General features: G+C 56.3%; 1 protein-coding gene across 4 annotated transcripts in view; it reads right to left on the bottom strand.

Annotated features, from left to right (window-relative positions):
• CCDC88C (coiled-coil domain containing 88C) overlaps positions 1 to 16,158 on the bottom strand; it is a gene marked incomplete at its 3' end in the record, with an annotated part of 127,182 nt that overhangs the window by 40,270 nt on the left and 70,754 nt on the right. For all 4 annotated transcript variants that reach the window (XM_082841878.1, XM_082841880.1, XM_082841879.1 and 1 more), the window contains exons 10-13: positions 15,659 to 15,817; positions 8,100 to 8,246; positions 7,309 to 7,453; positions 4,001 to 4,185 (exon numbers count right to left, since the gene is read on the bottom strand). In XM_082841878.1, the coding sequence (XP_082698004.1) occupies positions 4,001 to 4,185; positions 7,309 to 7,453; positions 8,100 to 8,246; positions 15,659 to 15,817 (636 nt within the window). The remainder of the gene's footprint in view (positions 1 to 4,000; positions 4,186 to 7,308; positions 7,454 to 8,099; positions 8,247 to 15,658; positions 15,818 to 16,158) is intronic.

Genomic DNA, 16,158 nt, shown 5'->3' with positions numbered 1-16,158 from the left:
CCTGGCTAGGGCCGGGCCCCCTTCCCTCTGGCCTGGACAACCATCCAATCACCTCCCTGACACCGAGCTCTTCTGCTGGGGTCACCCCGCCTGACCTTCCTAAAACACGAACTAGCTACTTCATCGTGTCTAACACCTGGATCAGGTGGTGAATCCTGATCCACTCAGTAGGTCCAGGGCAGGGCCTGAGATTGAGCTCCTAGGAGATGCCCATGCTGGTGTCTGCACTGCGAGGGCTTCCCTTCCCGCCAACGCCAAACCCCTCAGCATGGGGGACTGGAGTTGGGAAAGAGGCATGACTCTGGTGTCACAGGGACAGAGTTCAGAGTCCAGTCCCTCCCTACTAATGACATCACCACGAGCAAGTTTCTGTAACTGACGCAGGACCAGCAGCGAGCATCCTCGAGAGCTTCTGTCACTGTGTCGTGCTCGGCACACGCCTAGCAGGCGGCGGGTGCAGCGATGTTCGCCGCCCCTCCCCGTGAGAGCTCCGGGCCCGGCCACCCACAGAGCTCCTGACTAGCCGGTCTGCATTTTGACATGCTCCTAAATGATCCTGATGTACTGGTTTGGGATGGCTGTCCTGAAAAAATAGATTGCAAAGACCAGATGGCTCTCGAAGCTTTGAAAGACCTTGGACCTCAGGCCACGACCCCGAGATGCCCAACGACCCCCGTGAGCAGCAGGGCTGAGCCTGCTGCAGTTCAGCCCACCTGGGCCGGGGCCTTGCACGGGAGGTTCCGAAGCTCCCGGAAGGATCACTGCTCTAAAGCAGACTCTGCGTACCTGTCCTCGGGTGAGGGGCACGCTGCCTTCCTGGCGCACAGATCTGGGAGCTCTCAAACCCTCACAGGAGGGAGCAGCACGCAAGCTCCTTCCCCCACCAGCGGGGAGAGCCGGGCCGAGCTCATACTCTACTGTCACATCCCGGCAGCACCTCAACCCCCCCTGCCCCAAGCCGGGGACCCCAGGGCTGGGGAGCCCCACCCAGCTGGGGTCCACAGGAAAACACGCTGTAACACGGCAAACATCCGAGTGGTTCTCAAAAGCAAGAACGTATTTCTAATCCTTCCTTATCTTTGCCCCACTTCCCGGCACAAGGCCTGGGACTCGGCAGGGCAACCAGGGATCACCTCCGATGGTAAAGCCTACGCCTGAGACAACAGCCTTGGGGAACAAAGGCAACCAAATACTCAGGAGGACGCTGGGCCCAGAGGGGCTCAGCGACTGGCCCGAGGCCTCGCAGTGAGGACGGGGCAGAGCTGGGGCACACCCCCCGTGGCCGACCCCCCAGTCCTCACTCACAGTCGGGGGGCCTGCTGGCTTACCCCCACCCTTACTGTTAACAGCCTATCCCTGCTGCCCCTTCTCTCCCAGAGAAAGGAACCTTATTCCAACCTCTGCATTTCTCGTTGCTGTTGCTTCTGGTCTAAAGATGTGATCTCCCCAGGTCCCACACCCAAGCCGTCTCTCTCCTTTTCTGGCTCTTTTTGCCATGGAACCAGAGCCCATCCCTGAAGGACCTCGGTGCCCCTGGGGTGAACTCGCCGGGCGGAGATGTGGGCTAGCTCCAGGCCTTCCAGCCCTGAGAGGTTTCCCGTCCTTCCTTCCCAAAGCACCTGCCTTGGGCTGCAGGTGCCACTCCGGGTCCCAGGGCACGTGGGTGCCGGGGGGCCTGCCTCTCAGCCCCGGGCTGCTCTTTCCTTCTAGTAACAGGCCCCCAAAGGGCTGCCCCCTTCCCCTGAAAATAAGGATTCTAAACTCTTAGGACATCAATGCAGATTCACAGTCGCAGGAAGGAAGCAGCTTCTCTACGGTCCGTGGAAGTTTTGTGGGTTAGAGGGGAGGATATTAACTTCAGGGAACTAGGGTTTCCACAGACATTTCAGACCTAAGCAAGCTCGCAGCCTGGGCTATGCTTGGGGTGTGGTAAAAGCCAGGCTGGCACCAGCGGGACCTGGGGGTTCACTGATTGACTGACGAGTGTCCGCTGGGGCCCAGACAGGCCACATCGGGGGGTGCCGAGGAGGGTGGGATGGCTGAGGCTGGAGGAGGGAAACTGGGGTGAGCTGAGATGGATTAGGGTCCAGTGAGCCCCCCAGCTGGGGCTGAGGTGTCCACCCATCCAACGTTAGGGGGCACCCTCAGTGCTGGGCTCTGGGGGGAAAGAGCAAAACCACGGCTGCTGGGCCAGGACAGCTTTGGTCAGGCCGCGGGCAGACTGAGCAGGTCGGGAAGAGGCGCTCTGGCGGGCTGAGGGCCGCCTCCCAGGGATCCCGGCACCAGACACAGGACGGGCCTGGGAACTGCGGCACCTCCCTCCTGCCAGGGATTCTATGCCAAGACATGCCTCCTAAGAACCGTGGCAGGAGAGGGCTGGTGTCCCACCAGGGAACTGACCCTGAGGGGAAGCAGGAGGGTGGGGCCTGAGAGACGGGGGCTGAGGAGTAATGCCAGGCAGGGAGCACCCACTGCCATCCTGTTTGTGCAGAGGAGGGGCCAGAGTGAGCCACGAGGGCGGGGAAAAGCGTGAGCGGTCATCTCAGAGGGCTGCTGGGAGCCGGGCCAGCGCTATTACATTGCGGGCTTTCTGCAGCAGACCCGTGAGGACCCACAGAGTCAACGGTTCTCATCTTTCTAAAGGCTGATTCTTTTTTATCTTGGCCAAGGTCGAACTTCCACTTATAAAGACATTTCCTGTGCTAGGGCCATGTGAATCTAAAGAACCTAAACCGCCTAGCTGCCTTCCCCGTGCTGTTCCACGCTGAGAGACATCGCATGAGATGGGGTGGGGTTTTGTCTTGTCCTACGAAGGCAGGACAAAATGCTTGTCGGCCGAAATGCTGCATGGCACACGATGCTTCAAAGGGACAAGAAGAGTGAGTAATCAAGCCTGGGAGGTCCCATGAGGGGGCTCCAGAGACCAGTTCACAGAAGGAGGGGCTGTCCCAAGCCTCACACAGAGATAAGGGACCAGCACAGCCAGGACCAGCAGAGCCCAGGTCTCTCCCTGCAGCCCGTGCCCCTCCCACTGCCTGTGCAGCAGAGAATGACACTGGCAGGACTCGTGGGCAGGTGGGACACCCGAAAGCACCAGGCCTGCATGGCGGTCAGCAAGCAACGGGGCTCGTGTCCTCTTCCTCAGCTGGACTATGACAGCTGGTGTGCTCGGAGCCCACGATGCAACTGCGCCATCGCAGTGTGGCCTAGGTGTTCTGAGGCCCTCTGACCTGGAGTGACCAAGACCTGGAGGCGATCCCTAGCCTCTCAACGGCCCCTTTCTGCACCTGAGACTGAATCCCCAGTGCAAATGTGGGGGGGGGGGTCCTCCTAACTGTAGAAGGAAGACTGCTCTGTAAGCCTCTGTCTGTTCTCCCAGATGTCTGGGTTCTCCTGTGCTCCTGGGAAGACCCAGCAGCTGTCCTGAAAGGCAAATACCGTTCAGCCATCTCTTCTTTTCCATCTCGTAGACTGAGAGGAAGGAGTGAGCACTGATCCTGTTTTGCCACCAGCAGTGCCCTAAAATGCCCATCAGTGGTCCCTACTCCCCACACACGTAGGTGTGACTTACATCATTGCCTCCTCTCCCCTATGACCCACCCTATGCTTTTTCACAGTCCACCGTTTTCTTTTCACTGAGCCCTTACCACGTGCCAGACTCCTTACATACACTAGCTCATGTAGTCCACGCAACATGTGTTAGGTGGGAAGCCCACGAACCCCATTTCACAGATGAAGACAAGGAGGCACTCACAGGTCAAGTACTGTCCGAGACGCACCCTCAAGGCAGTGCAGGCACAAGCCACGCTGCCTCTTAACTCCTCTCGCAAGTGCTCTTGTTCTTCTATTATTGTGTAATTAACTGCGGCTGCACTGGCTTATGCTTTGCTCCCAGCGGCGCATCCTCACCGACACCTGACTGCCTTGCCTGGCCACCGACTAGCCTCTATAGGGCAGACCGGGTTGGGGGAGGGGTGTCCACCCGCCTAGGCCAGGTTACCTTCTTGTTGAGCTGGTGATTCTCCTTCTCCAGCTCCCCGCACTTGAGGTTGCTCTCCTCCAGCGCCAGGGACGCGTCCCGCAGCCCCTGTATGGTGCTCTGGAGGCTCTGGTTCTCCTTCTCCAGCTTCAGGATGCGGCTAGAGGCGCACTCGTTCAGCTCAAACACAAACGACTTCCTGGAGGCTGAAGCACAAAGTTGAGTCAGGCCCAGGATCCAGGAGCCTCTGCTTCCAGCCATGAGCCGGGGCCATCGGGCCGCCATGAGCCGGGGCCATTGGGCCCCCATGCCCTAGGTTTGAGGGGCCTGGGAAGGGCTCCCATAGGTTGGCTGGGTGCCCCCCATTTCACATGCTGCCGTCGCTGTTAGCGCCTCAAAGTCCCTCAGGCAGTTTCAGTCCCTCTGCTGGCTCAGCTGGGCCCAGAGCTTAAGAGGAACGCAGATTACAGTGAAGAAGCCAATGCAGAAGTTAAGACTGTGTTAACTGCTAGGATCTGTTTCTTACCAAGCTGCTAACCAAGCTGACCGACTGTACAACTCAAGGGTCTTAGAGCCTAAAAGAGATGGCAAATAGGTGACATTTTCTGTGCCAGCTCTGAGACTAGTGGGAGTCTGGGTGGCTCAGCAGGAGGGGCACGGTAATCGACTAGTTATGTCTGCCACTGGTGGCAGAAGGCTCTGTGGGCACGTATGCCCAGTACTTGCCATCCCTGAATAAGGTCCTTTGGACAGAGATTTCATTTTTTAATTTCACGATTACATTGACAAAAATATGAGATAGTACATGTAAACCGCTTTAAAAATTCTCAGTGCGATGAAAATATAAGCTAAAGATAGAAAAAGGGAGATCATCTACTCTGCTTTCTTTCAAAGAGCTCGAATACAAATGGAGAAGGGGGGCATATACCTGAGAGTCAGGAATGGGAGTTCTTAGCTCCTTCCTGCCACCAGCAGGTGCATGACTTTAGGTAAGTCATGGGGCTTTTTCAGGAGGAGAAAGGAACGTGTACGGAAGTCCTTGAAAGAAGGGGTTGGTGTTGTTCCGTCCCCGCCTGTCCCATCAGTGCCACGGACTCAGCTCTGGGAGCCTCATGACAATGTTAAGAGGGCTGCGCCCCAACCTGCTTCTTACTCATCACCCCAGGGGCAGGGGTACATACAGGACGATGGCATCCCTAGTGAGCACATCAAGCTAGAAACAAGGGTGTGTGTGTTCAGATCCTCTGGGCAGTCGTAAGGACTGAAAGGCATGTGCCACCCTCTCTGAGTTCTCATCTTGCACCGAGGATAGCAGTTCAGACCCAACAAGCCCGAACGTCCTCAAGACCCCAAGCAACAACAGGCCGTGAAGCAGTGGAGATGGAGAGAGTGCCCGTGGCTCTGACCCAGGCCCAGCGCTGACGCACGTGAGCACACATGCTTGCAACATATGAAACCACGCTACCAATGAAACAAATCTCAACTGAAACTCAGCTAATGCTCAGCCTGGGATCACTGGGGCAGTACCTTGGCAGCATTCATGAAAAAAGGACATTTTCTAATTGGGGTGAAATATACTTAACATAAAATTTACCATTTTAAAGTGTACCGTCCTGTGGCATTAGCTATATTCCCATTGCTGTGCAACCATCACCAATATACCCCTCCAGACTTTTCCATCATCCCAAACTGAACTCTGTACTCATGGGGACTAATTCCTCAGGTCCTACAAGTTAAACAACAGCATGGACCACAAGCCTCCTTTCTTCTTCCATAAAAGCCAGTGCTTCAAAGACTAGTACTATGACATAACAGCTTACTACTGAGTGCCACGCTCATTAGCACGCCAAGCAACCAGTGATGGGATGTATTTCATTAAGACCTTGGCAACAAGAACAGCTGTCCCTTATTGTTGGCCGTGGGCCAGGCATGGCATCATGTTTCACTGTCTCCTCCTATGAGGCAGCTTCATTACCCCCATTTTGCAGATAAGGAAACTGAGGTCTGAAAGAGGTCACCCAGCTAACCTCCAGCGAAGGAGCCAAGACTTTACACCAGGTCTTTCTGAATCAAGAAGGCAGCACAGCACACATGCAAAAGTATATGCAGGCTCTGCCTGCGTCATGCCTTCATTCAAGTCAATGTTCATCAGCTCCCAGCTAAGCACCAGGAGTTGGGAACACCAAGAATAAATCGTGCTCACTGACCTGAAAGGGCCCACAGGCTGTACTGAGTAGTCATCTAAAGGGGTGAGGCTTTCTGACCCCACAGTCACCCTGGTTTCTAACAGAAATACTCTCATTTGGTCTGGGACTGTCCCAGGAGTCCTGCACCACTTCTCTGCTCTGCCAGGGGGCAGTGGTCCTCCCCGATGGACCTGTACTCCTCCCAGAGCCGGGAATCAGAGTGACCCCACCCTCAGCCCCCAGCACAGTGTGCGGGCACCGAAGCACAGATACGACTAACTTCCCTCAGAGATGAGCAGTTTAATAAGCTGATTTTTTTGTCTGGAACTGATGGGACCCCTCGAAGAGAAGACGTTTCCAGCTACACTCAACGACCTTGCCATTATTTGAGGGGGTGTTTATCAGAACTGAAAAAGCAGCCCCCAAACCAGCCAAAAGCCCTACCTCGCTCTGTCCAGCTCTAACTAAACAATAACTCGCACTATCGGGGGCACGTGTGCTATTTCTGAACACAGGAACTGGCTTATTGTTTGCTGGGCGCCGAAGCTTCCTGCTGCGGTGCTGACTGCTGCCCCACCCACTTTCCCCTGGCTGACACCCCATCTGTCTGCGCAGGGGCAGCGGTGCAAGCATAGGAGGGAAAAGAAGAGGCCTGGGTCCTGTGAGAAGCAGCCTCTTAGCAGCTCCCACCCAGAGAGACAGAGAACAGACTGCATCCGTCTTGCCCAATTATGCAAATGAATGGAGGAAATAATGCCCAAGGTACATTTCTAGTGGGGATTAGTGACCACTGGGGACGTCTCCTGCCATCCAGAGCTTTCAACCGTCCACAGACAGACCTACGATGCCCTCCGGTGTCAGCGTGCTGTAATCTGGAAGCTCCTGGGACCGTCCATATGGGAACTGGGAAACCTGGCAACACTTGATTTGTGTTTCATGTCCTGACATCAAGGCTGCCAGACCCCTCATGTTCTCCTTGGGGAGAAGGGTAATGAAACAGTTCCAAATGGCACTTGAAGGAAATCCTACTTACTTGGGGTGAATGGATGGCCTGACATGGAAGATACGGAGCTGAGGGCTCCGCTCCGTGGATGAGGAAGCGGCCTCAGCCAGGCTGGCTCCCCGGCACCAGGCGCTACCTACCGTCGGACAGGTCTGCGTTCTTGGACAGCTGCTCCAGCTCCCAGCCGAGGTGGGCGGATTCATTCATGCTCTGCTTCTGCGCAATCTCGAGGGCCATGTTCTCTTCCAGCAGCTCCTCTATTCGCTTCTTATCCATGTCCCGGTCCTAGCGCAGGAAGAAGGACGGAGTGAGAACGTGGCCGGGGGGGCCCCTCTGGACAGGCCCCGGCCCCCGTGCATTCACCCTCATTCCCCGAGGATGAATGGACCCCAGGCACCTGCTCACTTCCCTGCACAGAAACGAGTCCAACACGGGGCCCAGCTGTGAGAGTTACAGCCACTGAAAGATACCTTGCCTGGCAACGGAGGTGATAAGAGAGCCGAGGTCTCTAACTGAATGCTGTCTGAACTAAGTGACTTATGGCCCAGAGCTTCAGAGCAAGTACCATGGTGACAGGTGGCTTCGAGGCTCTAGGGAACCTAACATGCCTTGAGAAGCCTGTAAAGAAACTCACAGATCACAGCTCAGCCCACACCGTAAAAGCCAGCAGAGACCCTGCTTGCAGAAGACACACACGTTAGCTCATGTGTACAGAAAAGCAACCCAGAGGTACCGTCCTACCCGTCTGTAGGCGTTCAGGGGTGCCCACCCGAGCCCGCTGAGCTGAGCGAGCTACTCTCTGCAGTCAGCGAGTCACTGTGTCGGCAGTGGCACCAAACCCAGTGACGGAAAAGCCAGAGAGGGGCGCAGCACAAACCCGAAACCTCCCCAATCCGTTTAGACAGATCTGAGCGACAACAGCCTGCAATACCAATTCCAGGTCGTGAAGCTTTGATTTCAGCTGCAGGTTCTCTTTCTCCAGCTCGTGCACTTTATCGCCCCGGGCTCGAGCGGCAGTCAGCTGCTCCTCCAGCATGGCCTTGGTTTCAATTAAAATGATATTATCTTCTCTCAGCTCCTGGGCAGCAAAAAAAAGACATGAGCACCATCAGATAAAGACACCTGGTTCAGGACGACAGAGCTCCGAGACCAGAACAAACAATCCAGGGATACGGCTGCAGCTGCGAGAGTTCTGTCTCCACTTTGGAGCACCTCCACCTTTTTCATCGGGTCAGGCCAAATGGACTTTCTCGACTGAAAGAAAATATTTAAATCCGGGAAGGTAACTTTTCCTATGCCGGCCACAGTGCAAAGGCATGTGACATCTGTAACCTGGTCTGGTCGGACAAGTGGACTCCACCGACAGATCCGGGACCGCGCTGAGCCTCCATTTCCTCAACAAGGAAGGGGTGGGGCTAAGAGTCTGTCCCAGGTTCAAGGACTGAGTCTAGTCCTCTCAATTCAACTCATTCCACTGATCAGGGTCTTGGGGAAAAACAGCTACTCAGACAAGCTTTCATTCAATGCACAGCTCGTATCTGAACATTTTACATACATACTCTTGGAAAAACAACAGTTCTCAGCGATGTCCTGGAAACAGGGAGTCTTTAGGACTGTGAACCCCATAAATAAGTCCCTAGGCCTCCTGTGTGCCCGGCACGTGCTGGGTGTAGAATATGATGGCTGTTCCCTTGCAGGGTCCCTCACAGGCAAGGGGTCCGAGGAACTCTTGGTCCTGTGCATGCAGCCCAGCACACACAAGGGATTCTGGTCTTTCGCCTCATCTCTGCTCCCCACCCCCCACCGGTTAAGGGGCTTCTCGGTTTCCCCTCTCCCCAGAGTCCTTCCAGCACCACTCAGCATCTCTGGGGGACTGAGATTCCCCTGAATGCCTTCAGCTGGTGAACATGCACACAGGGGAACGTGTCCGTTTCTCCCGGTGGGCAGTGTTCTAAGGCTTGCCCCGCTTTTGGGTTCTAACAGCTGGGAGCTGGGCGGGGAGCTCTGCTTATCCACCACCCGTTCATTCGCCCTGCAAAGGCCAGAATCCAAGATACTTGGTAGAGGGAAAACTGCAAGCCTTCCGGTCAGCGGACATAGTTCTGATCAAAGCCCGGCAGCCGTAAAAGGTATAATCATTGAAATTCTAAATTCCCTGGGCGCCCTCTCTCTGCTGGAGATGACGTCCGCTATGTGGCTGGCCCTGCACTAGGTACTCCCTGTCCCTGCCCCACTCACTCTCCACAATGGCCCTTGGGGGAGGTAGGAACAGCGCCTTCCTACGGAGGAAGAGGCTGATTTGGGTAAATTAAGGAATAAGCCCAAAGTCACAAAGCCAGCAAGGGGTGAAGCTGGGACTCGAAGCTGGGCCACAGAGTTCCAGACCTGTGTTCTCTCCACCATCCTCAAAGCTGCCTGCAACCCATCCTCAAGGGGTTCGTGTGGATAAGAGGCCTAGACTATCAATAACAGTGTGAGCCACAGCAAACAGAGGGGTTTCAAGCAGGAAGAAGACTTGGTCCCCCCTCTCTGGCAACCGTCCCATCCCCACTGTTCTCACCTGGCATTCCAACAGGTCTACACACCAGCACTCCCAGCCCTGAGCTCTCACAGCACAGGCCACCCCTTCATCCTCATGACCAACTCCTATTCAACCTCCAAAGCCCAGCCTGAGTTGGCCCCTCTGAGAAGTGGTGGCAGATTCTCTCTGTCCCACCTGCTGAGTCAGGTACTTGGGCTCCCAGAGCACCCTGGGTATGCTGTGAGGCAATGGTGAGCTGGCCTGTCCTTCTCCCCCAGACTGTGAACCCCTGGGGGCAGGATATTCCACTTCTCTTGCGGGCCTCACGGAAGTGTTCAATGAACACCTGTCAGCTGAATCATGCCGTGAGGGGGAATCACAGGTGGCATGCGAGGTGGGCCTTGAAGGCCTCAGAGATTTCCAACAGGCAGGGACAGACAAGGGTGACCAGGAGCAGAATACAGCACTGGGTAGGATGACTTCCAACCATCAGTACTATTCATAAACATCTCAATTTTCTGGTGGTATCAACTTCCACCATATATTAGGCAACAGAAATAACCAGCCTTGCACACCTCACTGCCTCAGAAGCGAGAAGCCAGATCTGCAAGAAAGTGAGCCCAAGCTCACGCAGCAAGCCCAGAGCTCGGCCCCCAGGAGACGCCCGCCTCCTTGCCTCTGGGCAGCTGCCCGAGGCCAGCCCGCCGCTGAGGACCTGACCCCAACTGAATCAGGTGGCTACTTAAAGGTCTGACCCAGCCCGGCAAACAGCTGAGGGGCCACGTTCAGGAAATCACAGGCCAGGCCCGACGGCTGGTCCCCAAATGGCTGGAGAGCTGCCCCTGCTCGTCTACGTGATGACCAGGAGCAGTGACTGGGAAAGTGGGCCGATGGCTCCGGTTCCCCGCCAGCCACGTGCGCTACCAGCCGTGGCGCCTGAAGCAAACGCATGTCTCTCAACCACCGATCCCTCGTCCTCTGCTGGGCACGAAAACAGGGCTGCAGTGGGGATCAGAGGCGATAACGCACGTGAAGTAGTCCGTGCACAGGGCCCGAGGCCCAGTAAGCAGGTCGGCTGCTGTTATCACCATATTGTCACGCGCACCCCCGTGAGACACTGTTCAGGGCAGCACTCACTGAGCGTCACCAAGCGACAGGCTAACAAAAGCACCAAACTCCAGGAGGTGGGATAGAACCAAAGAAACAACGGGTTCCTGCCCACTGCACTTGGGACCACAGCACCCAAGCCCCTCGCTAACCTCCGTCTGGTTCTGCTGCAGCCCCTTAAGCTTCATAGAGCATCAGCCTGCTTTTAAATTTCTGATTCGAGGAGCGTGGTGGACTGAACCATAAACGAAGCATCAGGTCTGCCCTGCTCTAACTTCTCCTTCTACTGAATCTTATCAAAACTCCTTAAAAGTCATTAGGAAACACAGAGTCCCAAGTGGGAACAGAGGTCTCCCTGCTCAAGGTGATCTTGGTTCCCTGCATTTCAACATTCTCGTCTTACAATGTGATGCCCAGGTGCTGACATGAACTGCCTGAGGCTGGGCGTCCCTCTAGCCCCCATGGCGTCTGAGGCAGTGGCCGCCGTCACCCGCTCCCCCAGCTCCCCTCCCCTGCACCCCTTCTGTCTGCGTGACCCCACCCCTTTTATTTCCTCCTTCCTTGGCAAGGCTGGGGTCCCAGATGTGGAGAGAGGCATTTCAACGCCACCTTGGTCCACCTCTTCGCCAACTGCGATGCTGGGCAAGTTATTAATTTCTTCTCAGTTTTGTTATCTGAAAAAAGGAGAGGACCTAGACGCTGGCTACTCAACCTCACCAGGCCACCAGGAGGCTTCAATGTGATGATACAGTTTGAGCTTAGCACAGTTAGTTCCTGGTGTGTGGAAGAAGCTGCATAAACACACAGTCATTGCTGCTCATTTAAAACCTCACTGCACCTACCGTGGGCCAGATCATGGGTCTGTAAAGGGCCAGAGTAAATATTTCTGGCTTCTCGGGTCCTAAGTCTGTCACGACTACTCAGCTCTGCAGGCACAGTTCAACAGCAGTCATGGGCTGTGTGAACGAGCAGGTGTAGCTGTGTTCCAGTAACACTTTACTTATAAGAGCTGATGGTGCTGTCTCCCTCCCTCCCTCCCTCTCTCCCTCTCTCCCTCTCTCTTACTCCTCTTCCTCTTTCTTTTTCTCTGCTATGTGAGGACACAACAAGAAAGCAACCATCTGCAAACCAAGAAGAGAGCTCTCACCAGAGCCCAACCACCCTGGCACCTAGACCCCAGACTTCCAGCCTCTAGAAATTACGTGGGCCTCTCACTGCCGTGGCCTCTCCCGCTGCGGAGCACAGGTTCCAGACACTCAGGGCCAGTGGCCATGGCTCACGGGCCCAGCCGCTCCGCGCCACGTGGGACCCTCCCGGACTGGGGCACGAGCCTGCGTCCCCTGCATCGGCAGGCGGACTCTCAACCACTGCGCCACCAGGGAAGCCCTGAATGTGGATCTTGATGTTTGAGTATGTTTTAACCTTGCATAATGTCTATACTAACAATGTATGGGTTGTTTAATAAATAAATATTAAAAAAAAAAAAAGAGCTGATGGTGGGTCAGACACCACCCCGGGACTGATGGTAGTTTGGCCATCTCTAAGCTGGACAATGTGGGCACCAAGGGACTCAGACTCAAGGTCAGGAAGGCACAGATCCTGTCTTCGAGGAGCTGCCAGTGTGGGTGGGAAACAGGGGACGCATCATTACGACACCACGCGATGAGTCTGCCTGGGGCTAAGACGGGGCCTAAAGGAATGGGGGGCGGGGCTGGGGATGCAGCCCGCAGAGGGTGGCCTGCCCACCCCTCACCGGCCCTCCCTGTGTCAGGGAGAGGCGCTGGGCCGAGGGGCTTCAGGGGGCACCAGCGGACCTGAAGGGGACTCGGTTTGGCCGGAGCAGAGAGTTCCACGGGGGTCAGAGTGGGTGTCAGAAGAAGGGGTGGAGTGTGGACTTTATCCCAAGAGCAATGGGGAGGTGCCTGAGGAGCTCTTAGAAAGGCCACTCTGGCAGCAGCCCAGGCAGATGTGAACGAGAAGAGGCGGGGGCAGAACGGCCAACTCAGATGCTTGTGGAGGGCATTCTGGAATAAAGATATGTTATTCCTGTGCAGGCACTGGAATAATGGGAACAAGCAACGATGGAGAAGGCCGGCCGGGCACTGGGACTCACTCTCCGAACGTCCGCCTCGGCCAGGGACAGGCTGGGAGGTGGGGAAATGGGCTCTGGAAGAGGGACAGCACCTGGGGCTGCGGGAGCGGGGGGAGAAGAAAGGAGAATCAAGGCCGAGCTGGCTCTGGCTTGAGTACCTGCCTCGGTGGACGGTGAGTCCAGTCTAGAGACAGTATGGGCGGGTTGGAGGGAGGGAGGGACACTGCATTTGGACACGCTGACCTTGAGACAGACTGAGGTCTGGAGTGCGGGAGAGGCCCAGCCCAGAGATGAAGATTTGGGACCTGTTAGTCTGTACGTGCTAAAGAAGGGGCAGGAGGCAGAGAAGACGTCATGGAGAAAGGCCAGATGGCAGACGCAGAGCAAGGTGACCACCACCCGCATGGGCCCAAGAAGATGGAGTTCGGGACTCAGGAAAGCCAGGTGAGTGAGGGGCGGAGGGTGGTGGTGTCCAAGCCCACAGAGAGGGTGGGTGAGGGAGGCTGGGAAGTGCCCACTGGACTGGCACAGGACTCGTGGACCCTGATTCTCAAGCATGGTTTCAGGTGAGCAGAGGGAGAGGCAGACCTGGAGGACTGGGTTAGAAGGTGAGGCAATGAAGGACACAGCTGGTGTTCTCTCCTCTCAGACAGGCTTGGAGAGGGACCGGGGTAGCTCGAGAGGGTCAGGGGAGAGTGGGAAGGGTTTGATTTTCTTTTTAATTAAAGGTGGAAAAAAAAATTAAAGGTGAGAGCAACCTGAGGATCCTAAGCATGGGACTCAAGTCAACAAATGTATCTTGAGCACCTCCCCCTGCTGAAGATGACAGAGATGTAGTTTCTGACTTCACGAACTGCACTCTGTGGGGAGAGCTGCTGGAGCCCCAGAGCACAAGTGAGCGACCCTGCCTGGGGTCAGAGGGGCTTGGCCAGGGCGGAAGTCGAGCTGGGGCCCCATTCCCCAGGCCCAGCCGGATGGGCAGGGCAGACCAAACCGTAGCCCATCTCCCCTCCTAAACCTGGGCACTGTGGGGGGATATCATAAGAATGTGATGTGTGTGTGCACCGCACCCCAGGACTGACCATTAACCCAGCTCCTGACTGCCTTGCCAACAACCCAGCAATCACTGCATGGATTGGTTCCAGGGGCCCCCATCTCTGTGGAGAGCAGCTCGCTAGCGTAAGCTCATTGGAAACGTGCTCCTGTGTCATGAGACGCCAGGGCACAAGGGTCTCAGAGACGCCCAGACCACTCCTCCTTTCACAGATGGGACAAGACTTGCCCAACACCCACCAAGTTGGTGTGGCAGCTAGGACCGTGCCCTGCTATGTCTCTGCATCTCAGACTACTGTTTCTTTCAGAGCCAGCACAGACCAGGAAGCTGTAACTCCCAGAGAGGAGAAGAGACAGGCCCACCTTATCTTTACCCAGGACACACACGGCACCAATGCACCTGTCCTCAGTGTTGGGAATTTCAGACAATAACACAACATGGGACAACAGGAATCTCCCAGGCAACCTTTCTGCCTTTGTCCTCCTCCCACGCGGCCCTGTGGACAGCGACCCCCGTGCCCTGACAGCAGTGAGGTGCGACCATGCTTTGCAAAAGCAAGTCAAGGACCACTCCGTGTATCCACCCCACATAGTCCCCCTGTACCTAGGGGTGCCCACGCCGCTCTCCTCTCCTTGCTGTTTTAATCCTTATGTAAACTAGACTAGGACCCACATGAAAGCCACCAGAAGTTTAAAAACAAAACATGGAAATTTGTGTTCCATATTATTCTAACCAAAATTAACCTCGCCCTCGCCCTGAATCCCCGTCCTTTACCTTTCCTCCCACGTGGCACTAATGCATTCTTCCTTCTGTGACAGGCAGCTGTTTCTCAGCGGTGAGACTGGACAGGCTCCGGGGGAGAGCACCTGCGCTGCCTGTCACCCCCGCTGTATGCAGAGGAGCGCCCCTGCATGGCGGCTGTCCACAGCCGTGAACGAGCTCGAGAGCACGGCCGTGCTCCTCTCTCTGCCCTACTGCCCGTCACACCTAACACTGTCTTGTTCCAGAAGAGACAAAAACTCATGCTTCTTCCCCGGGTAGTCGGGTAGGACCCAGGCCCTGCCCTCAGGGCTCTAGGTCCACACGAAGCCTCTGGCTAAGCAGGGCGGATGGCACTGTCTGCAGGTGGTTTGCAAGGACAATGCACTGACTCCAATGTGCCACTAACATTCCTCAGGGAACAAACACTCCTTAAGTAGGTCTGAGGAACTCACGGGCCCTGGAGCACAGCCTTCCCCATCCCACCTCCGCCCAGCCCAGGGGCCCCAGGGCCCATCTACAGCGGGGCAGGAGTTGAGGGGGAGCATGTCAGGGCCAAACAGCCGTCCCCACGCACGCCTGCCAGCAGCTCGGCAGGAGGCCTTGAGCAGGGAGAGGGCAACACCAGGGTCCCCGCAACCTGTGTTCAACCCCTTCAAAAGCCACCTAGGTGGCGAGAAGAGACTTGGGGGTTATTTCTTACCGTCAAACAGGCCACTCAGTACGTCCTGACATCCTGATCTCACCCCGCTCGTTAAACCCATCTCCAAACCCCAAGACTGGCAACGGGGGCAAAACACCTCATTTCTCAGAAAGGAGAGTCCAGGAACCTGCAGCTGATGCGAGGCAGTCAGGATTGGTGGGCAAAGCATCAGTGACCCCACCTGGATCCTGGCCTCTGTGCCCCCTTCAGCCCCGACACCCTCCCCTGCATCCACCCGGAAGCTGGACGCGTACCTCCATGCGGGCCTTGTAGAAGTCCACGTCGTGCAGCTTCTCCCGGCAGCGTACCAGCTCCATCTCTAGCCTCTCCACACGGTTCGCCTTCTCCCTCAGGGCATCGAGCTCGTCGCGATAGGCACGAGCAGACCGGGCGTCAGCCGCCAGCTGGATATTCTGGGAGACAGGCAGAGACAGGGGAGCCTAGCTTAGGGCACCCCTCTGGGGAGGGAAGAGGGGGCCAAGTCTCTGAAGCGCAGCGTTTCCAGGACATCTCGGTGGCCGAGGGGCTCCACGTGCAGGCCACCGCGTGGGGTCCCCGCTCGTTGTCACTAAGAAACAGTCACCCCCTCAGCCGTTCTCAGGACAACCGGCTCTCGGGCAGTGTTACTTTGAGCGGGAAGGAAACAGAAGCCTTTGCTGGAAGCTCCCCCTGCTGCATGCCCGAACCCCTGGGCCACAGCTACCGGGGAGCCCCAGCCCCGCCCCACCCCGTCCCCTCGACACACGCGGACACA

The sequence above is a fragment of the Leucopleurus acutus genome, assembly GCF_964270905.1.
Source record: "Leucopleurus acutus genome assembly, chromosome: 1".
Classification (NCBI taxonomy): domain Eukaryota; kingdom Metazoa; phylum Chordata; class Mammalia; order Artiodactyla; family Delphinidae; genus Leucopleurus; species Leucopleurus acutus.
This window is presented reverse-complemented; position numbering and strand designations above follow the sequence as displayed.